This window comes from Diadema setosum, chromosome 14, assembly GCF_964275005.1.
Source record: "Diadema setosum chromosome 14, eeDiaSeto1, whole genome shotgun sequence".
Lineage (NCBI taxonomy): Eukaryota > Metazoa > Echinodermata > Echinoidea > Diadematoida > Diadematidae > Diadema > Diadema setosum.
The window spans coordinates 11,019,547-11,043,511 of record NC_092698.1 but is presented as its reverse complement, the minus strand read 5'-3'; the positions used below and the strand labels follow the sequence as shown (position 1 = coordinate 11,043,511).

At 38.4% G+C, this 23,965-nt stretch overlaps 1 protein-coding gene across 1 annotated transcript in view; it reads left to right on the top strand.

Moving 5' to 3' along the window:
- The window catches only part of LOC140237993 (aminopeptidase N-like), a 37,880-nt gene extending 28,328 nt beyond the window's left edge, over positions 1-9,552 (top strand). The window contains exons 14-18 of the mRNA XM_072317921.1: positions 442-579; positions 2,749-2,916; positions 3,143-3,283; positions 4,022-4,103; positions 7,428-9,552. Coding sequence (XP_072174022.1) covers positions 442-579; positions 2,749-2,916; positions 3,143-3,283; positions 4,022-4,103; positions 7,428-7,583 — 685 coding nt within the window. The 3' untranslated portion in view covers positions 7,584-9,552. The remainder of the gene's footprint in view (positions 1-441; positions 580-2,748; positions 2,917-3,142; positions 3,284-4,021; positions 4,104-7,427) is intronic.
- Positions 9,553-23,965: the final 14,413 nt, after the last annotated feature.

Genomic DNA, 23,965 nt, shown 5'->3' with positions numbered 1-23,965 from the left:
TTTTTTTTTCTTTTTTTACCGGAGGACCATTTTGGCTCCTTAATTTTTTATAATTTTTATTATTTTTTATTTTTTAAGACAAAGTTAGAGCAAGTACGAACCTTATTTTTTATCTATTATTTGGCCAACATCGCGGCCGACTTCAGGCCTTGCTTCGCAGCCCACTGGTTTCGAAGCACTGCTGACACATACAAGTCTGTGTCCACTCGAACTCGCACACTGATCGGTTTATGTACAATCGATTTTCAAGTCTACGTGTATTATGGAGTCACTTTCGAAAAGAGAGAATGAGTCAATAATTCGTACATGTCTTTTGTACCCAGAACCTATCCCAGAAGTATATAATTTCATATCACCAACAGACATAATGAATGAAATGAATTGATGTGTGAGCGCAGGATAATGATTTTGTCGACTTCTGGCTTGACTGTCATAAAACAGGTATAATCGGATTAATGCCGTCGGAACGGCGTGCAGATACCGCAATGAAGACTGTCTTGCCGAGGCATCCAGGTTGTATGCCGAGTACATGCAGAAATCCGAAGCTAGACCCGACGAACCAGATTATGATGTCAACCCGTGAGTACTTTCAACAGTGTCATAACACAACCAAGTCTTAACACACTATATATTATTCCATCACATCATCATTATTCCTGCACTGTGCATTATCATCATCAATGCTTTTTATGAAAGAAAGTGCATGGCCAAGTATATTGATACTTGGCAATGATACTGTTGCTGGTAGGTGCCTGTGCCTTGTCATGGAAAAAGTCGGTTCAAGAATAGCACTGTGACGATAGCAAATTACCAGTAGTTGATGAGCCATTGCTTTGCGATAAAAATATTGTTATATTATTGTAATAATATCATAATACACGTCTACCAGATTTAATAATGTCAGGGTGCCAAGCTCATTTAGTTCGATTACAGTGTGAATATAACTGATCTCGCACGTTTAGCTTACATTAAAGGACAAGTTCACCTTCATAGACGTATGGGTTGAGTGAATGCAGTAATATTAGTAGAACACATCAGTGAGAGTTTGAGCAAAATCGGACAATCCGTTAAAAAGTTATGAATTTTTGAAGTTTCTGCTCAGTCACGGCTGGATGAAAAGACTACTATAGCTTGTGATGTCACATGAGTACAACGATATAAAGAAAGAATAAAGAAAATTCAACATATTTCCATTTTTCTAGCATAACGAAAGAACACTCGACTTCTCTCTTTCAGAAGAAAGGGGGAACAATATTACCCTTAACATACGTCAGTAGCAAGTCGAAGAACTGTTCACTTTATTCAAAAAGTAAAGTTTTGTGAAATTCTCTTTTTATTTTCCTTATATAGTTGTACGCATGTGACATCAAACACTGTAATAGTCTTCTCTTCCAGCATGACTGCGCAGATACTTAAAATATTTGTAACTTTTGAACGGATTGTCCAATTTTCCTCAAACTTTCACTGATGTGTTCTACTAATATTGCTGCATTCTCTCAATCCTTATGTATATGAAGGTGGACTTGTCCTTTAACTACAGAAGCTTATACATGTATTCTAATTAAGTTTTGCTTGAAGTTTTCAAAAAATCAATGTTCCCATTCATGGTAGGGTTAATGGTGTCTAAGAGCAAAATTTCTATATTATGATAAAAAACGTGTGACTATACTATATCACATAAAGCGGACAAATATTGATTTTCTTTTTTCTTTAGTTGGAGGTCAGGTGCTAGTCCCACCAGGTTTATTTTCTGTTTTGTAAAAGGTATCGAGTGTGGTGGAAAGTATTCTAAAAAGTGCGTCCATCACAATGGTGCAATTTGATTTATCAACAGTCCGTTTTTCTCTTTTTTTTCAAGGAGATGCATCACCAGGTTAAACTGGATCTGTTAATACTATGATTACTGCAATATTATACTAACCTTCACATACACGCACGCACATATCTTAACTTACTTTTTACCAATTTAGGTATTAAACTATCGAGATGTAAGGATTTCGAGTTTTTATTAGTGTTCTAGTCCAGTCCATGCACCTGTACATTAGTATTTCAGATAAAATATCTATGGCTGGGAAGAATTAGGTGGCTGCGTAAACATTTTGTAAAAAAAAGTGCGCCATTGCATGAATCTGGTCATCCTTCATGACCTCATCACTACGGATTATAACTTCCGTCACATAACTTTCTGCGGTGCTTTTACAAGAACGAACATACATGTACTAACATACAAGCAAGTCTCTCTGCTTCTGAGATTGCAATTCCCATGCAAACATTTTATTACTTGCGCCTCTTTCTTATTCGTCATTCCTGTTCACTGCAAAATTTCTCAACATTTCTTCGTACAAGAGAGAGGACATAGTTGAGATGTTACACGCAGTGACATTAAAAAGTGAAATCTGAAGTAATCTGCTGGTATGCACAACATGTATATAGGACTATGGGGTTGAATTTCAGGTTTCACTTTATTTGCTGTTCTATATTGCGGTTTTTTGTTTTGTTTTGTTTTGCTTTGTTTTGTTTTGTTTGCAAACGATATATAAACAGGATGCCTAATTGTCGTTGGATTTTGTGTAATACCCTCTTAAAGGGCACAATTAATGACATATTCAAATTTTCTATCTCTTCGAGAAAGATTGTTCCTGCACGATTCGTCCCAGTCTCGTGACTCTATAGGCAAGAATTCAAAATAAGCAATGAATGAACCCACATACGGTATTGTATACTTTCTTGTTATTTTTCCCCTGTCAGTATCACACCAAATCTGAAGACCACTGCGTACTGTTATGGTATCCAGGAAGGTGGTCAAGAGGAGTGGGACTTTGGATGGAACAAGTATTTGGCCACCACCGATGCAGCCGAGAAATCCAAGTGGCTCTACGCTCTTTCATGCTCTCAGGCACCATGGATACTAAGCCGGTAAATATCCTTCGAAACCATCGACCAGATAGACATTACGAATGCAGATATCACCACTTTGCTGCACTAATTGCTATTCTCCCCATAGGTATTCCGCTATATAATCCAGTTGAAGATACACTGTATCCCTCCAGACTCTCCATGTATGTATTGTTTATTTTTTTTAATAGATATACTGGAGCTGTCACACGATTTTCCCATGCATTCTATTTTATTCCTATTCCAGGTATATGGACTATTCACTGGATCCGCTCTTGGTTCGCAAACAGGACGCCTCCTATGTCGTGAGATATGTGTCTGACAACTACGTGGGCCGCTCGCTAGCATGGGACTTCCTGCGAAACGAATGGGACACCATTTTCGAGTAGTAAGCATGTTGACCTATGATTTGCTAATCATAGAAATGGTTGATCAAAGACGCTATCCTTGATGCAGCTTTGACATTGTCTTCTCTTGCGGATGGGTTCATTCACGATATGATAGTAATGGCAATCAATGCAATGACAAGATTTAACAGTATACAAAGAATGTTGCACAGGACAGAGTGGATCGGTGAGAATTGGATGCGCGAGTTTAACTTTAGAACTGTTTAAACCCATGAGCGCAGCGAGTGGGTTTTAGACTTTTCCAAACTTAAACGCGGTCATCCAATTCTCACTGATCCACTTCCCCATCATGCGTCCGGTACACCTACTACACTATACCAAGGAGGTACTAGGCGAGTTGTGCCACGCGTTCGTATTTTACCGGACTCATGGCCATGCGCTCGGATTTTACCGGACGCATGACTCAGTGTGGATGAGTAAAAATCAACGCATGACAATATTGACCAATCAGATTGCAGAGATTCTAATGACCACTTTATAGCACAGTCATGACAATGGTCACAGTTGTTCTGTTGCTCTACTAGGGTTATGTAATTTACAATTATTTCAAAGTGAAACGGATGCTACGATCATCTCGCAATACCTATAGTATTGTGATAAGGATTTCTCAAGAATCGTATCTGCTGGTGTCCCTGTGTCTTACTGCGACTAATTATCATTTCTCTCTCTCTACACACACACACACTGCGTTCGTTTACTTCTGACTTCTTCTCGCGTAGCTACGGAGGCAGTTCTTTCTCCTTCAGTAACATAATCGCTGACGTGACCGAGGACTTTAACACTGAACTAGAACTACAGGAGGTGAGTCTGTTACCAGTGGGCCCGTTAGATAGCACATGCATTAAGCATTACGCTCACATCGTGCTTGTGTATGCCTAGGCCTGCAGCATTCGTTCATTTCGTATGCAGTTTGCTTTTTTTTTCTCTTCGTTTGATCATTACTCAGTCCGTGTACATTATGATTTACGTTTGCAACATCATTGCTCTATTACTTGGTGTCTTCTGAAGCCATGGCATTGCCATTGCTGTTGTTTATCTTTAGTACGTCAAGCGTGTTAATCATTGGTAGAAGTTCTTCGAACCTTTGTATACTACCGAGTGACAGTGCTACGACTGAAATTTTGTGAGTATCTACACCGAGAATGTACCCAAAGACAAGTTTCTTTTGCTGATCTGTCGTCTTTCTCAAAAAAAATGTTTCCATGTCATTGTTGTTGAGAACGACGACAGATCAGCAAAAGAAACTTGTCTGTGAGTACATTCTTGGTGTATAGATTGTTAAAATACTCGCAAAATTTCAGTCCTAGCACTGTCACTTGGTAGTATACAAAAGTTCGAAGAAAGTGTTGTTGCTGTGCATCTTTACTTGGAAAAAGAGTGTTCATCCTAAAATCGAGCTCATTGAAATCTTAGGCACTATAGGTTTCTCCATTCGTATTTCTTTTGTCTCCATCAACCTACTCCCTTAACCAACTGCTCTACTAATCAAGCAACTTCATTGTGACTCTCATACCCAACTTACGCTCGTGCAATATACATTCATAGTGGGCCATGTCTTCGCAAACATGGCGTCACCTCATGATTCCATTGTAAATACTATTATCTCCATGCGAAATGAATAGTTTTTAGTTTAACGCCATCTCAAAACCAGCGAAGACTGACAACTCACTGAAGCTAAATTGTTCTCTCTTTTTCCTTGTATTTATCTATCAATATAATAATTTTATGTCATATTATGTAACCTGTTTCAAAAAGAGTCAATTAAAGTGCTCATACGTTCTATTAGCCACGAATTTACTGATGTTTCCATACATGTACATCTATGCAATTAGTCATTCATGAATTTGCTTGTCTGACTGTCACTATTAAAATATCTGTGACAAAGACACACGACGAAACTAGCGTAGTAAAGTTTTTTGCCTCATCGTACTGACGAGTGTTGTTTACATGCATGACGTCATGATTGTTACCACGCTCTGTGTGCATGAACGCCAAACGCGCTCTACTAACCAAATTCATGCATGCCCATTATAAGAAGATAGCTAAATGCTGACATAATTTACATCTCATATAATTCAAAGAGCATCATGTAGTCGTCAAAAGTAAACTCACAGCAAACTAGAAACTGTTTTATTTCAGTGAAATAAATAATGAATGTTTATGAGTGCAATAGACAGAATACGTCATGACATGAAGATGAAAATGATCCATTCAACGCCTCGTTGAATGGATCAAACATTTCATCTCTCACCGAATGAAATATTCTGTCCTTTGCACGAATGAAAAATAATTCATTATTTGTTTTATATAACACCTAAAAATAGATCCTTGTCATTTGATGTTTTATGAATTTAGAAACAAGAGAGAATGTGCGAGATCTAAGATCGAGAGAGTGCTAAGCGCTATAAGCTACAGCGCGCTTTCTGTCAATACGCTTGATCGCATGTAAATCGTTTTACGTAGGCCTACATAGAGAGGTGTGTTAAAATTCAAAATTCAAAAAATTTTGTAAAATAGCTGGGAGAAATGAGAGGTTTCATCTTCACTACCTGAAAAAGTGAGATATACCCTTTCATCCATCAAATTTCCAAGGGGGTTCTTCAGCTCAAACTCTGTCCAAGGGTTCGCAAATCTAGACTACGACTTCTTTTCACTCAAAAAAAAAAAAAAAATCACCTATAGTGTATTTTCTGTATACTTATGCATCCAATCAAAATCAGAAGTCCCTTCAAATTTCATGACAAAAGCTTTCATCTTCCAACCAAAATGCAGTTTGTAGAGAATATCATACTCAATATCTGCAGCTATTCAGTTTTTTGCCAAACTGCATACAGTATCTGATTTTTACTGAATTTTTTTCTTCATTTATTTTAATATCTTTGGTACGAATTTGTGAAGCGGTGAGGGGCACTCCATTATATTTACAGGTGTTAGCCCTATGTAGTGTGTCATGCTCTTGGCGTACGTGTAATAATATTGAGCAAATCGCATGGATCCAAGATTGCACTGAAGATAAAGCCACAATTGCACGAATGATGACGTAATAGTAAAACGGGACAAATGTTCAATATTAAATTTTAAACAACCAATCAAATGACATGGATCTAATTAGGTGTTACAATGGCAGTTATGGGACGTGATATCCTGGACGTAATGTTAAAACACATTTCTCTCATTTTCGCTGAGCAAAATAGTGCGTTCTCCAGTATGTTAGCTTTGACTCCGGTTAGGATAACTCGTGCATGATTGTGTGTGTGCATGTTGAAGTTGAACAAGCAGTATGTGACAGTGCATGTCCCTAAACTCGTTATACACATGCTTAACAACTCCCCCCCCCCCCCCCCCTTGCCCGTCTTTGGCTGCACGTGCGAATCAAGTCGATGCGTCCAGCAGACACCAGGTTGTTCTTCTTGGCGATCCAAATAGATGCCGTTAATTATTTCAAAAGGTTGAGAAAAGCTGCCCGAGCTCAGTTATCAAAGTAGTGTCTTTAAGATAGAGCGTTACGTGATTGGAAAAATTACGTTTTGAACACAAAGTATTATATTCCCTTAGCATATATTCGAATAGAATTTAACATATCACGGCAGACATAATGGCAGAATTAATTGCTAATCGAACTGGTGTTCTGAAAAGTGTTGAATGACCCATTAGCAAAATTTTTTTTTTTAATCCATGTAAAAAAAAAGAAAGACAAAAAAAAAAAAGGTTCGGCAAAGGATACTAACTCCGGCTTCAAAAGACCATTAAACCGGTATCTTTTCCCTGAAATTCAAATCTCATAACCATCACAACTAATTTCCATGATTGATTTTTACTCTTACTTATCATTCTAATCCAAGAAAGGTTAGCTATTTACACAGCAGACACAAAAGTGGACGCAAAAGAGACGAAGGCCTGTCAAAAATAAAACAATTTTAAAAAATTGTATATAATGTCAAAATGATAACTGAAATTCCGAATTAGAACTTATTCTGTGCATCATGGCCAGCTTTGAAGAAAAGGGCGCCATGGTAAATAGGCGAGATTTTCATAATGTCATAGCAGTTAAATCTTCGTGTGATAAACGACATTGATCATGAGACATGTTATGTCATATTATCTACATTTCTACTCTTTTTGTAGTTAATGGAATTCGGCGAAGGGCGTGACTTTGGGTCGGCTGCACGAACTTACCAACAGGCGATTGGAACATGCACAGCAAATATCAACTGGATGAACAACAACGCTGCAACAGTTGCCAACTGGTTGGAAGCTGCAGCGCCGCCTATCAGCGAATAACGTGTCCCTACGCGAATACCCCCCTCCCGTTACCATAACTCAGCGACGATTTTGTGAGGGTTTTTTTTAGTGAAATTTCATCCCATAGAGTGAAACGTTCCTCCTTAATCACTACTAGTTAGACAACCCTTCCGTTGTCCGTATAATCTCAAAATGATAAATGAATACAGAACAGGAGCCGTCAGCTTCATTATTGGCTGTTTGCCAAAATTCATCGGAGGGAATGCATTTTGCTGTGTCTCTTTTCAATGCTTCTAAGTGCTGTGAAAGAGACACTAGTTAAAAAAATTCCTGTCACTCTATAACTTACTAAGTCATTCATGCAGTTATTGAATTGAAGTTTATGATCAACAATCTAAAATGTAAATATTGCAGTAATTAAATCATAACTATCTTCGGGATATGTATATAATGAAATTCTACTTAATATTCAAACTATATTTTCTTTGTGGATCATAATGTTTCAATCACGTTTAACGTAGGTGCTCATAACGGAAATTTTCTTAAAGATGTGAATTATGGAGAAATGGTTGAACGCAATGACATAAAAGCAATGAACCAGTGGAAATTGAAAAAAAAAAACCAACATAATTCTATGTGTGCATATCCTTCCTCCTTTGAAGGAACATCACAGTAAATGTGTATTATTGTATCACAAATTCCTTGAAATAGCTTTCACCTCTTGGTACTTACAAATTGATATAAATAAACATTGTTTGGCCAGTAACGATGTAATGATGCCCCGGACGTATAACTTTAGTGACTGCGAGCATCCATTCCCTGTAATATTTCGGCTTTAGTATTCATCGCATATCCTTTAAAACACTTTCATTTACTATGAATATGTTAGTGCATGCAATGATTTTGCAGTTTCTCATTTTTCATAATCATGGTAGCAGCCTATAGGACCTACTTATACATGACCAGTGCGTGATCTGACTCTCCGAGCTGTTGAATAAGAAATCGAAGATGAAATAATTTGCAAATACGGAATTTACATTGGTAATACATAGGAGTGATGTGATAAATGTGATAAGAATCCAACAAACACATTCAAAGATCACGTGACGTGATGTAATCAGTGGTAAACGAAACATGAGAGTCGTTGTGGCTTTATTGTATATTATGAATGTTAATCGAGGTCCCGTTTGCCCGTTAGACAAAATGTCTTTGAATTCATTGACGCACTAAGTGATCAACTGCAATATCCGTGTATTATTATCAATGTTTGCCATCGTTTTTCAATTATTTACCATAATACCTTATGTACCGTCAACGAGTAAAAGTTGACATTGCTGCTCGGAATGAAGGTTTTATGAAGCCGAAAATTGAATAATTGAGCATGAGAGTATTCAAGGTATATGCAGCGAGGCAAAAGAAGTATTAGAAGCGAAACATGAGTGAATGCTCTAGCATTGTTTGACGAGGCCTTAAGCAGCAAGGCGCATAAGGATTTTACATTTACAAATAAATCAAGCACCCTAACATATATATTTAGATTCGTACACATTGTTGTATTCATATATAGCAAAGCAGGATTCCTTGTGATTCCTTGTGATCCTAGCAACGATAAGAATTAAGTTTTCTGCTGGATTTGCGTGTTCATGCAGCAGTACAAGTTTACATTAGATAATGTCCGTTAAACAAAGCAACAAGCATCGTATAGTGCGTCGTAAATGTCATGTATGTGATTTAAGTTCAGTATACTGTATGTATATATACTATCTTCTAATGCAATATGGAATTGTATAAATGGACCGATATCATCAGTACAGTAGTGCTTTGAGTTGTTTTGTTGATATTGTGCTTGATGATACATAAATGATTTGTACATTGATGAGAAAAAAAGATGTGTTAATGATTTGTACATTGATGAGAAAAAAAAATGTGTATATCAATAGAAAAACTATGATTATAAAGACGCCCACTTTTAATTCTTATTAAAACATTTCACATGATCAGATACCATTTTGCCGACAATTTGCTCTCTTGTGTTGCTTTTTGTAACTTGTTATGTTATTTAAAGGATAAGTATACTGAAATGTTATGTGTGAATAAAGTGAATGCAGAGATGTAATAGAATACATCAATGAAGAGGGAGCTCAGAGGGGGACAATTAACACGTATCATTAACAAGTTTAGGGAGTGCGTACATTTCTTTAAAAAAAAAAATGAAATTTTGTGAAATTCTTTTTTATTTTCTGTATATCGTTGTCCTGCAGTGATTTCACAGTCTGTTGTAGTATTCCGAAACTTAAAAAAAAATCATAAATTTTGAACGGAAGTCCAATTTTCCTCAAAATCTCACTGATACCTTCTACTAATATTGATGCATTCACTCAATCCATACACGTACTTGGTTAAACTTGTCCTTTGAGTCGTCGTGATTGAGCGCATAACGTACGTCCAGGCTTTGTGGATGTAAAGCATAAGTGGTAATGAGAAACACAACAATGTTTTCTTTTTGTTGTGTTTTAAATACCGTACATTATTTTGTTCAAAATGTATTCGAATAAATCAGAGTTTGGCAGGACATTGCTGCTGAAACTATTATCACACTGAACTGTAAGAAACTGTAAGCTCACCAACTATAGCGTGGATGGTGTAGGCCACTTCATTATTACTATGTGATGTAGGCAGACGAGATACATGTAATTGGAAACATAGGGGGTGACGAGTTCCGCCATCATTAAGACAGTTTTTTAGTTTTAAAAAAGAAATACTTAGATTTGTTTGCTTGTCTTGAGTGTGATATTCAGAGTTTTGACGTCCCTAGGCCGAGAAAGTGTCATTCCACTCTCGCTATTGGTTGAATCCCCTAAGCCGGATGATGTTCTTTATTCCAAAAGTTTGTTTATTTTAAAATGAAATAACGCTCGTTATTCTAAAAGTTCGTCAGTCCGAAACACACAGTCATATTCCCTATTTACCTAGAGGTTTGTTTATCCGAAAATGAAAAAGGGTTCGTTAATCGAAATGATTATTAGTGACGTTAATCCGAAGGTTTGTTATTCCAAAGGTTCGTTATAAATCCGAAAAAGGAAATCAATTTCGAAAATTGAATGAGCTGTGACGAAGAATGGCTCACCCTGATGTACAAGAGGAGCAAGGCGAAGGGTGGCAAGTGGAGGAGAAAATACTTCTTGTTTAATCAATAACACAGTTACAAATTACAATTGTATTTAATTTCGTCAAGTCTATGTTTACAGGCCCGTATTCAGGATTTTTCAAGGGAGGGTGCGTAAGTCAAGAAATCGGATCTCTGCGGCAGGTTGTGTGTGTGTGTGTGGGGGGGGGGGGTAAGATGTTGAGCAGGGGATGCGGAACCGGGGAGGGGGCTGGCTTAAGCCCTCCATCTTTTTTAGCTCGTCAAAAAAAAAAAAAAAAGAGAAATACATGTGTAGGTTAAAAAAAAAAAGTAACAACACTCATGAATTTCCAAAGGTTCAGTCCATTGATTCTTCTCGTCTAAGCTGGGGCTGCGGGACGGGGGAGGGGTCTTTTGCACTTGATTCCCCCCCCCCCCGGTCCAAAGTACTTCCACATCAAAAAACAAAACAAACAAAACAAATATAAAGCAAAAAAGTTACGCTGTCAAGGGTGGACGGCAACGCTCACTATTTGTGGAATATTTACAAATTAAAAAAAAATCAAGCCAAAAAGAAAAAAAAAGGGAAGAAAATTGAACATCAAAGATAATGCGAGTGGCTTAATCGTGTATCTTTCACTTCTTCATCCGTGTGTGCATCTTCACCGCGGAATATTTTATTTTGTTAAAGATCAAGAAAAATCAAACATTCAATAAGAATGGCTAAATCGTTTTCATCTCCTGATCGGCGTTTGCAGCTAATATGGAGGTGGACCAAAGGGGGAGGGTGTAGGAAGGGGTTGACCCCCTCCCAGACGAGGGAGCTTGGGCATTTTTAGAATTTAAATTGAGCAATCTGGTACACACTTGGCGGAATATTAGCAAAATATTAATGTTGCAATTTAAAGGTGTAAGAAAAAAAATATTCAAGGACACCGTCAATGGCTAAATCATGGTATTTTCACCTCTTGATCCGCGTAGGCATCTTATATGATGGAGATGGATCGAAGGGGGGAGGGTGTCTCGATCCCACACAAAGAAGCTTTTGTCTTTTTTCGAATTGAAATTGAACAATCTGGTGCAGATGGAATGTGAATGGCTAAATCATGGTAGAGCCTACTATCTGCATGTCTCCATCTGCACATGCGTTTTCACTGTGTCCGTACTAAGTTTGCGGAGGTGGGGAGAAGGGGGATTGTGTATCCCACCTTCCGCAAGAGGGAATTTTTGTATTTTTAGAACAGAAAGTCGGCGATCTGGTGCACAATTTTGGTGGAATATCTGAAAAATTCAATCATTGATTATATGATTCATATTCACCTTTTGAGCAGCTTCACAGATACAAATCCATCAAAAATGCTTTAAAGAAAAAGAAAAAGAAAACCAATGATAATATTTAGCTTTGAGATAAACGGTAAATGAGCAAGACCCACATAAAGCGCAATATCAAACAAAATAGGCCTTCGAGCTATGCGGTCCACGAGCTATCTAGGCAAAGAAGGCCCACGAGCTCGACATTACATCACGGGGCGTAATTTAAGTGTCGAGTTCGTGGACCTTTTTACCTATATGCCCGAATTCTCAAAGGTGGAATAACTTTATTAGACCGCTTATTCCGCCGATTTATTACGCCTCTTATGCAAATCAGGCCTTCGTGACGTAAAATGACGCGATTTATTCCCCGGAATCTATTCTCAAAGGTGGAATAACTTATTCCCCGGAATAACTATTCAGCGGAATAGTTATTCCAGCTGTGAGAATTCAGGCCAATGTGTTGCAAACGTGGGTCTCCTAGTGGGTCTTATTTGCTTATAAAGCAAGCGCGCCGGAACACTTCTGTTTTTTTTTTTTTTTTTTTTTTTTTTTGAGGGGGGGGGGGCAAAATCTCAACGGGGGCACATTTATGTGACGATGTGAGATCCTCGGCGCGGGAGCGAAGCGACTGAGCGGGGGGGGGGGGGGAAGGGGGATACCCCTCCCCCATCCACTATAGGGAGCTTTTGTAAAACAGGGTACAAACGTCGCGTTTATAGACCACTTAAAATCAAATTTCTAAGGAATTAAACATAGTGAAAAATAATCAGTGCGAAGGACCATGATTATTACATACGGCCGAGTACATAATAATGTGATTGTGTGAGATCCTCGGCGAGGGAGCGAAGCGACCGAGCGGGGGAGGGTGTGGGGGGGGGATACCCCCTCCCACGGTAGGGACTCTTTGTAAAAACAGAGTATAAAAGTTGCGTTTATAGAGAATTTAAAGCAAATTTCTAGGGAATTTACATATTGAAAAAATCAGTTGGAAGGACTATGATCATAACATACGGGAGTACATTAATCATGTGATGGTGCGAGATCCTCGGCGAGGGAGCGAAGCGACCGAGCGGGGGGAGGGTGATACCCCCTCCCACGGTAGGGACTTTTTGTAAAAACAGAGTATAAAAGTCGCGTTTATAGAACATTTAAAAGCAAATTTCTAGGGAATTAACATATTGAAAAAAATCAGTTGGAAGGACTATGATCTTAACACACGGGGGTATATTATGTGATGGTGTGAGATCCTCGTCGAGGGAGCGAAGCGACCGAGCGGGGGAGGGTGTGGGAAGGGGATACCCCCTCCCACGGTAGGGACTTTTTGTAAAAACAGAGTATAAAAGTCGCTTTTATAGAGCATTTTAAATTAAATTTCTGAGGAATTAAACATACATGTAGTAAAAGAAATCACTGCGAAGGACTATGATAATAACTTATGAAAACTTTTCATTTCACTATAGGTACGGGCAGAACGAGCGAGCCACTTTTACTTTGCAATTTATCTGAAATGTACTCATTAAAAGCTTAAACGTGATTGCATCGTTCGAACAATAAAAAATATTCTTATACTGCTAGAAAGCAAAGAAGAAAATGAAATGTGTAAGGTTTACTAAAGGTATGTTTCAGCGGGCACACGCGAGGACACGAGGCTACCATCTATACACTAAATTTACTCATAAGTTACTATTAGTGTATAGATACAACAATGTATGTTGTTAGTGTATTATAATCTTCGCCCCGTTAGGGGCGAAAATTTTTGTATTTTCAGTTATGAAATTACAACATTTAGACAAGAAATATGCCTTTATTGTTCATTTTGGTCTTTAAATCAGTGATTAATTATTTGTTACACGGGGCTCTTTGAGGGGGCAAAAACTCGTTTTGCCCCCCCCCCCCCCCCCAAACATTTTGTTTGGGGGCAAGTGCCACCCCTGCCCCCCCCCCCCCCCGCTTCCGGCGCCCTTGTTATAAAGTCTAATTCCCCGTCGCAACATTACACAAAACGCGACCGGGGAAGCCTCCAGGTTGCACCTGGGTAAGATTGTGTCATATAAAACGCAACACGGTGGACAGCTAGCCTCCGAGTAAATCTTCCCCTGCTATCGGTCATTGTAGACGCGAGGTAGCCGCCGGAGAACACCCGGGTAAGGTGTCTGTATACGCTCACGGGCCGTGAATCTTACCCGGGTAAAGGCCAGATGGCGTCATGTGACCAGGGCTGCGCCACATAAATCCTGTGAATTCTCCCTTTATAAACCTACACGTATCCGGTTCTCTGGGTTGAATGGTGTCGTAATACAGTGTCATTCTATTTGTAAAATATGTTGCTGATTTTATGATTTATACTCTCTTGTTTTTGAAAAAAAAAATATCCTTAAGAAAATGGAAATTAAATGCGTTTACAGGTAAACGTATTTTAAGAGAAAACAGTAATCCAAACGCCTCTGTATGCACATGCCTCTATCAGTACACACGTGCACAGTATAGTACACAATCATGTCTGCTACTGCAATGGCTATGATGTGATATGCTTCTACTCCCAGGGTAACGAACTGGCCAAGGACATGCAGCTGAGTTAGTAACGTAGGCTACCCGGAGAAGGTTTTCGGTACACGCTCATCGTTCACCCCATGTTTTAATAAGATCTGTGGAATGTCACCCGGGCAGTGGCGTATCTAGGGGGGGGGGGGCAAGGGGGGCACGTGCCCCGGGCGCCACTCCTTGGGGGCGCAAAAAAAGAGAAAAAAAAAGAGGAAGAAGAAAAAAAAAGAAAAAAAAACGAAGAAGAAGAAGAAGAAAAGAAAAATGAAAAGAAGAAGAAGAAGAAGAAAATAATCGCCCGGAAGGAGGGGGGGGGGGGGGGGAGGGGAGGGAGAATGGTGGGGGGGGGGCAGAAAATCAAATCAAACAAGATAAAAACAAAACATGATGATGACGCGGACAAAATGACAATGTTTATTGTGTTCACACAAGAATTCCATGTTCTGTAAGCTGAAATACAAACATTTCCGGCTCGCTCGCTGCGCTCGCTCGCCAAAATTTATATAAAAAAGAAAGTAAAAACAAAACGTGATGATGGCGCGGACAAAATGACAATGTCTATTGTGTTCACACATGTCATTTTATATTTAGCAGGAAATATGTTACACGGAGCAGCGACTGCAATTTCATTCGTTCTGAAGCGATCGCCGATTGGATCAAAAGAGGACGCCAATGGTATCGAACATACGGGGGGGGGGGGCTAAAAAAAATAAAAAAAAATAAGAACAAAACGTAATGACGCGAAAATATACAAATTTCGGCACACTCGCTCGTACTAATTTAGAGTATTTTTTCAAGTACTCAGTTTGTTGGTATAAATCGTTATCTATAAGGTCGTCACTGTATCTTGATTAGAATTGTAAGATTTAACAAGCAAAAAACGACAAGAATTCCATGTTTTGTAAACTGAAATACAAAAAATTTTCGGCTCGCTCGCTGCGCTCGCTCGCCAAAATTTATCTAAAAAAAAAAAAGAGATAAGAACAAAACGTGACGATGACGCGGAATTATACAAATTTCGGCTCACTCGCGCGCACTAATTTAGAGTATCTTTTAAAGTCCTCAGTTTGTTGGTATAAATCGTTATCTATAAAGCCGTCACTATATCTTGATTAGAATTGTAAGATTTGATAAGCAAAAAAATGACAAGAATTCTATGTTTTGTAAGCTGAAATACAAAAATTTTCGGCTCGCTCGCTGCGCTCGCTCGCCAAAATTTATCAAAATTCATAACATTTAAATCACCCTCAAAAAGACCCCTTTTAAGTGCTTGAAAAAGCATCATGTGGACTTTGTTTAAAGTCCCTACCGGGATGGGGTTGGGGTTGAACACTTTTTCAGAAAATAGGGGCGCAATTTTCGCGCTTGCCCCGGGTGCCGTTTTCCCTAGATACGCCACTGCACCCGGGTGATTCTTACCCGGGCGATTCTTACCCGGAACGTCCGGGTATAGCCTCTGAGTGAGTCGGTGAAGTCTAGGCTCTGGCTCCTGAGTCTGTTTTCATAATTATACCAGTAGCTCATGGGCCTGTTTTACTTGGTGTCTATAGTTACGTTCAGACGGGAGCCCTTAACCTCGAAGTTAGGAAACTTCGAGATTAGAGCTTGTAGTTAGGGACCGTGAAGACGCACTCGTAGTTAGCAAACCTCGAGGTTTGCTCGATGTTTCGAGCCACGAGAAATGTTATGGTTAGCGCTCTAACCACGAGCCGCGGGGGGTCCCCACACGTAGTTAAGCACCGTGTGGACACAAAAAACAACGAACTCGAAGTTAAGAGCGACCTCGCCGTAAACTCCAGCCCCCACAATTTCCCTCTGCTTCCGGGTCAACCTCCCAAACGTACACCACAAATACACTACACGTGAAAAACCTATGACGCACGACACAACAACATCATCTTTTCTTCCCATGCGCTTGATCTCTGAAACTGAACACGTCGAACTCGCTACTGTATTCTATATTCTTCTCCGACGCTTAAAAAAATGTTTTCGACGAATATCTTCATAAAGGCATAAAGTCATCAGTGCAGTGCTATCTCTGCATACCATGACATCGAAAAAGAGTACACTACCTGTAAGCGAGTCCGACAGGGTTGGACTAAAAAATAAATAGACGCCTTGTTAGCAGTGTGGGCTGAAACTTCCGGTTTTGTGGTTTTAACATCGAGTGGGACCCACTCGTAGTTACGGGGGGCAGAAGCTTAACCTCGAGGTTTCGTAACCTCGAGGTTAAGATTCGTCGTGTGGACACACGTCGTATTTAGGGGGCAAGAGCTAAACCTCGAGGTTTCCTAACCTCGAGGTTAGGGCCTGCCGTCTGAACGTAACTTATAGCTCATGGGCTGTATGATTCCTGGGTACATGACTCATGAACCCTTTTTTTTCAATGTGTAGCTCGTGGTCCGTAGGCCCTATGACTCGTGGGTATTTAGCTCGTGGGATGACCTCACTTTCTCAGCTGTTCCTGCGTCACACTTCATTTGATTATTTTTGTCAATTCTTTGTAACTGTCTTTTGACCTTTTTTTTTCTGACGTAATGTGTATCTCTACAGAATTTCCTCATGTTTTCTCCATCTCTCCATAGAATATTATATGCATAAAAAAGTAAAAATGAAATATTTTTATATAATTATAGCTACATAGCTATTAGTTAGCCAGCCTGGCCTGACCCTCGGGTCAAAGTGCAGTTAAGCATGCGCACAATGTTTATTTGTTTGTTTGTTGTTTGTTTGTTTGTTTTTTTTTTGGGGGGGGGGATTGGTAAGTTAGATTAAACACCTTTCACAACAAATCATGTGGCTTTAGCCTCTTTTTAAACAAAACTCATTGCCTGATTTCTGAACTCTATCACAAGAACTTCAGCAGTTTGAAGAGTTCATTGTATTGCACTGCATGTACGCAAAAATGAATACATTTCTGTAAAAAGAAAGAAGTATATATTGATGAAAAAAAATCATGAATTTAGTACATGTATAATTTTTGGAAAGGAACTCTTCAAATACGGATTCCACACGTTGCAACCACTTACTCCTAAACCCTTGCTTATTGTGCAGTGATTAAACGACAACAAACGTGGTGTTATATTCCCATTGTTCACATAGCTTTGGCAACCCCTGGTTCGTATTCAGATGGCTCATATACGACTTGATGGATTCTATCAACACTCAAGCAGAATTAGACCTGGTAAGGGAATGTCGTGCCTAAAATCAAAAACACCAACTTGCTTTGTTTTGCTCATACATTCATGTTATATATACTGCCTATACTAACATGTTTTTTCTGTATTAAAACATTATCTCCAGATAAAGATGGCATTATGATGCCTCCTATACCCCTTCCATCTACACTCCCTTCATTTCCCCCTTCCTCTCTCTCTCTCTCTCTCTCTTATATTATATATATATATATATATATATATATATATATATATATATATATATATATATATATATATATATATATACACACATATGTATATATAATATCGCAAAATGCATCTGTCAAACAACATAGTGTGTTATTTCCAAGTTAATCGTGACGTAAGTATGGTTTATCCCTCAATGATAGGGCAGGCTTTCAACCCACAATACACAGTATTTGGCTCATCCATAAGTTCGTGTGTCAGCTTAGATTTTCATATGACACGAAGGATTCTTGAGACAAGTCAGTTCAGGTATGCAGGTAGTCATCTGTTCATGGAATGTTTGCTTTCTTCCGTAAGGTACTGTCTATCAAAAGCCCCAACAATGGTTCTTTTGTTTTTAGCTAACTTTGCAGTCATCTGCACGTGTTATGACCTGTACCTCTAGATGACGTATCTTTTTATTGTTTGGTAACAGATAAAGCAGTTTGGCCAAGGAAGGGACTTCGGTTCAGCTGCAGGCGCTTTTCTCTCAGGACTCGAGAAAATACAGAGTAATATTCATTGGATGGATGCAAATGCAGCAGTCATTGAGCAGTGGCTCAATGACCACATAATATAATTATCATCAGTCTCAGCAGGGGGCAAATGATTGCTCGAGTATTCAAGGATGGTGATGCAGAGACAGCTTTAAACATATTGGCAAACGTGAAACTGACTGTTCTGACTGACTTTGTTTCCGGTGATAATGTTTTGAGATGGCAAAAGTTTGTAAACATTATTCAATATGAAGCATCCATCGACAGTCATCAATTGCACTTGCCATTAATTTAATACTTAGAGTTATTATTACCTTTACGGACACCCAACCCTGCAAATGCATACCTCCCAATAATGAACGGTCTGTATAATTCACCTTTATTCTGTAGCTCAAATTGTTTTGCTATTTTTTTAATGTCTGCTTTAACGATGAAATGACAAAATGTACAAATAATGTCCCTTCTCATGTAAAATGTGACTTCAAAAAAGGTACAATACATCAACAATTCTTTTTATCTATGCATTGTTCTGAACGTCGTATTCGAAATATTGCGAGTACTCAGATACAATATTGATTGTAAAGACATTTTCATGACATTGTCTGTATTTTGTATACGCATTCCAAGCATTTTATGATTTGAGGATTGCGATGTAAAGTGTTCAAGTTGCTGCAGAGATATCGGTTCATTAAAAGATGAGAGCACCCAACTCTCAAAACTCCCCTATGCAAAATTTCTTCTGCACTTGGAACATGGTCTGCAAATATTAGAAAATACTCAATACTGTATATAGATATATCTGTTCAGTAGCGCTAATAATGTGAATCCTCAATTTTCAGATTGATCATCAGTTTTCTAGTTTGATGATTTTCTTTTATTGCAACTGGCTTGTACTCAAGGAAATTGACTTTTTTTTTTCTTCATGACGTATGTGACATTTACAAGTTTCGGTCCGAGATCACAATGAAATGGTTCAATTACCTATAATTATGTTAATATTATAGTAACCAGAACCGTGTGATGACACAGCTATTTGATGTAGTCCCCCCCCCCCCCCCTCTAGTTTTGGTTACTGATGGACGTGAATCGTGATAATTCTACTTTTATTAGACAAAGGATTGGAATATAAGTAAAACTCACTGTTGAATATGATAGAGGTTCCTTATTGGCCACATACAAGTTTTATATGAAGTCTTTTTAATGTTTTGATGTAATTCCTGGAGAAACAATGCAGAAAATCCAGTGAAATAAATGTGGAGGGCATCATGACCGTAGATTATCAAGGGACTCTACCGTATGTCCCCCCCCCCCCAAAAAAAAATACAACGTTAACCTTTGCAATGATAACTTTAAAGATCGTGAATCAATTCAAATATGATTTCAGGGTATAAAATTGTAACTCATTACCTACATCTTCAGAAAACCCCCATTCGATTTGCTTCAGTGGTCAAAGAGAAATGAGGAATTTTGCAGCCCATGTCAGGAATCCCTTCCCCCAAGTTCCGTCCGTTGTTATCACACATTATGCAGTTCCAAGAGCATCCAAGTGCTAAACTTGTAAGAATCAGACCCATGACATGCTTTACAACAATCCTCATTTCTTTGTAACCGCTTTACCAAACTGAAAGGAGTTTTCTACAAAATATAGCTGAGATGTTATATTATAAGACCCTGAAGTAGCATTTAGACAGTTCGATCATGTTGGTAGTTATCAATGCGAAAATCCGATTGTATTTTTTTTTGGGACATACTGTATAGATAACATATCAATAGAGGTATTATTTGATTTATGATATCATGTAGTTTGAAGCATGTTTTCCCCATCAATGATGAATTGTAAATAGTAATTCTATCAAGACCAAGGTCATCGAACGAAATTATATTAGGAAGTGTCGGTATTATGAATGATAATACTTTGTGTTTATGTGTGTGACGGGAGCTTTTTTTTTCGGGGGGGGGGGGAGTTCACATTTAGAAATAAAGTATCAGCCTTTAACCAGGGAAAAACATAATCCATGAATGATTATATGAACTGAATCATGAGGGTCATGATGAAATGAAAGCATATTGTATATTTATGGGATTTAAGAGCATTACATTGTAAAAAAACAAAAATCGAGGAATATCATAACCATGAAACAATAGCGAGTGTTGCATTATACTTTTCCGAAAGTCAAAAATCAGGAAAGTATAACTGTTCTTGTAACAACTCTTTCTAAGCACATGCAAAGGGTGTTGATAAAAGCGAATGGATTAATAGGGGCCTTAAAGCGCCGATTTGCTGCGCATCCCTTTATGTAGGTCACAACCTTGGACATTTTTATGGTCGCTAGACACTAAAATGAGGATGGAAATTGCTTGTACATTAACTCTCTAAATGTGTGTTGCTGACCTTTATATTGATGCCTCTAAGTCTGTAAATAACCAAGTCACTACATACTTCATGAAAATATTCATCACATATTAGTTAACATTTTTCTCATTTTTTCTGCACCCTGTTAAGCCCGGAATCTTAAAAAAAAATGAAATAAGATAAAATCCTTCTGATCATTTCCATTTATATTAAAGTTGAGATATCATTCTCCCGTAATTTTTATAGTGGGGGCGCTGTGGCACAGTGGATAAGACTCCCGACTCCCGATCGGAGGACTCGAGTTCGAATCCCGCCCAGTGCTTACGTCCTTGGACAAGATGATTTTACCCACTGTGTCCCTCTCGACCCAGGTGTATAAATGGGTACCTGGCAACGCTAGGGTAATAATAATAATAGCAGGGCCCTCTGGTAGAGCAGTGGCAACACTGAAGCGGCTACCCTGGGTAAATAAGACCTTATTATCATTATTATTATTATTATTATTATTATTATTATTATTATTATTATTATTATTATTATTATTATTATTATTAATAATCTCAACAATAGACACAGTTGATAATATTTTTGTATGTGTCTCTCCATTCATTGCTACATCAAAAATTTGTCAGAAACGTTTGCATAAAAAAGATAATGTTCTGAGTGAGTGCAGGTATAGTAACTGTAATGAATGACCATTCAAAGCCATAATCATTTGCCAACACTATGCCAAATTATTCCCAGCACCACTTTATCATGCCGCTGATATTACACAGTAATTAAGAAACCATCTCGAATATCAAATCTTGAATTGTTGTGGTACATTAGGTTTGAAGAATTTTTCAGAATGAAATAACATTTTAAAAGTGCTTTTCTTTACTAGGCGTTTTCACATCAGCCCGATGTCATGACCTCGTCGAGTGTGGCAGTATGAATTTTCATGAGTGTTAGACTGAGATTTTTTTTTTTTTTTTTTTTTTTTTTATATACAACCGGCAGTCGAGGTGAAGCATTGATTTCGACACGTCTCTATTGTGTACGTCCTAGTGCTATGTATCAAGGATCGTGTTTTGCCTGTTTTCACCATTTATAATGAAAAATTAAAAGCCACGTTCTCGAAATGAGGTACCTCTCTTTTTTATCATTGTGAAAAAAACAACCGAATGACAAAAGAAAACATCAAGTTTAAACTATAACATTTGTATGTTCATCCCCTTTCATCATTTGCATACGAGAAATTAATGTCTGCCCGTAGAAGATCAGCATCGATGTATTCAAAGGAAAAATAAATATTATAGCTTGATGTGTTGGTCCTACATGACACTGTGAGCTCACAGAGATAAATAGACCGTTTCTGTGGTGTATTACAGTATACCTACAAATTATTCTTTTCCTGTAGCCTAGCAAAGAAGCATTTCATTCACCTGCTCAATCCCATTACGTTCCATGCATAGGCAGGAATTTACTTTAATTGCTATAGGTAGGACAAGTCTCCGGCAAGTTTTGTGGTTGTTATAAGCATGCAACATATTTTGTGAACAAAGCATGCATAAAATCTGACTAGATTTACAGGACAGTTAGGCGTTTTCACATCAGCCCGATGTTTCGAAATTGCGCGCTATTTTCTGACATGGGAAATTTTCCCGATAGCCAAATAGCGCGCTATTTGATAATGTGAACACAAAATAATTAACGCGCTAATTGTATCGCTCTGATCGAGAAAATTTCTCGAGTCCAACTCGGGAAATTTCTGAAATAGCGGGATAGTAGCGCGATGCATCCCATTATGCCTAGCGTGTGTGACCCGATCGATCGAGGCAAACTGCACACAAATCACGAGGAATTTTTGAGAGGGCACACACATTACTTATGCTGTTTGCACATACTCAGCTGTCGAATTAGCTCGACAAAAATTCGGGCTGATTATCTTCGGGCTGATGTGAATAAGAAATGAAATAGCGCGCTAACTCGCAATCGCGAAAAATTTCTCGAGCTTGGATTTTTATCGGGCTGACGTGAAAACGTGTGCATCGTCTTAAGCTCTCAAGCTGACGATTATTCATGAACAGGTCGGCTGAATTCGCACAGCATAAAGGCATAATTCACCATTTGCAGATGAAACAAAAACCTAGCAGTATTGCTTCAAAATAGTTCTAAAATGTGATTTAGGCCAAGGGATAGAAACAACCAATATAAAAATTTGAACCAGTATAAGCGATGTTAAGTATTGTTAAATATACAGAATGTAAACAATAGTTATAATAAAAATGTTTCCAGACTGAACCGTCTGCAGTTATGGTTTAATGAGAAAAATAGTGTTATCTCCTTTTATTTTAGGCTTTATGGCAAAAATGTTATATGGTAGGATGTTTTGCGATACAACTGACCTACACATATGCATCAAAAGTGATATCTTGAACACTTTTTTAATCATCGCTCACAAAGGTAATCAGGACCTTTGAAGGCATCTACTGAAAATTTTAATTATCGCATACCTTTATGACCATGATTTTCCTAGTCGTAATAGGCATTTTCACATCAGCCCGATGTTTCGAAATAGCGCGCTATTTTCTGAAATAGCGCGTTATTTGATAATGTGAACACAAATTAGCGCGCTAATTGTATCGCTCTGATCGAGAAAATTTCTCGACTCCAACTCGGGAAATTTCTGAAATAGCGGGATAGTAGCGCGCTATTTGATAATGTGAAAACGACTCGAGAAATTAGCGCGATGAATCCCATCATGCCTAGCGTGTGTGACCCAATCGATCGAGGCAAACTGCACACAAATCATGAGGAATTTTTGAGAGGACACACACATTACTGATGCTGTTTGCACATACTCAGCTGTCGAATTAGGTATTTTAAAGTTTTTAACTATTCGGGCTACCCCCTCTTCGGGCTGATGTGAATAAGAAATGAAATAGCGCTCTAATTTGCAATCGCGGAAAATATTTCGAGCTTGGATTTTTATCGGGCTGATGTGAAAACGCCTAATGATATCGCACGGGACAGCTTTACCTTCTTGGTCTGCGTGTTACTTCGGAACTGAGAACGTATCAGTCGGTCTCTGTCAGGGTTTACTATAATACTATAGTCAACGAAATGTCACAACCCAATAGGTTTTTTCACATCAGCCCGATAAAATTCCAAGCTCAAGATATTTTTCGCGATCGCACTAAAAT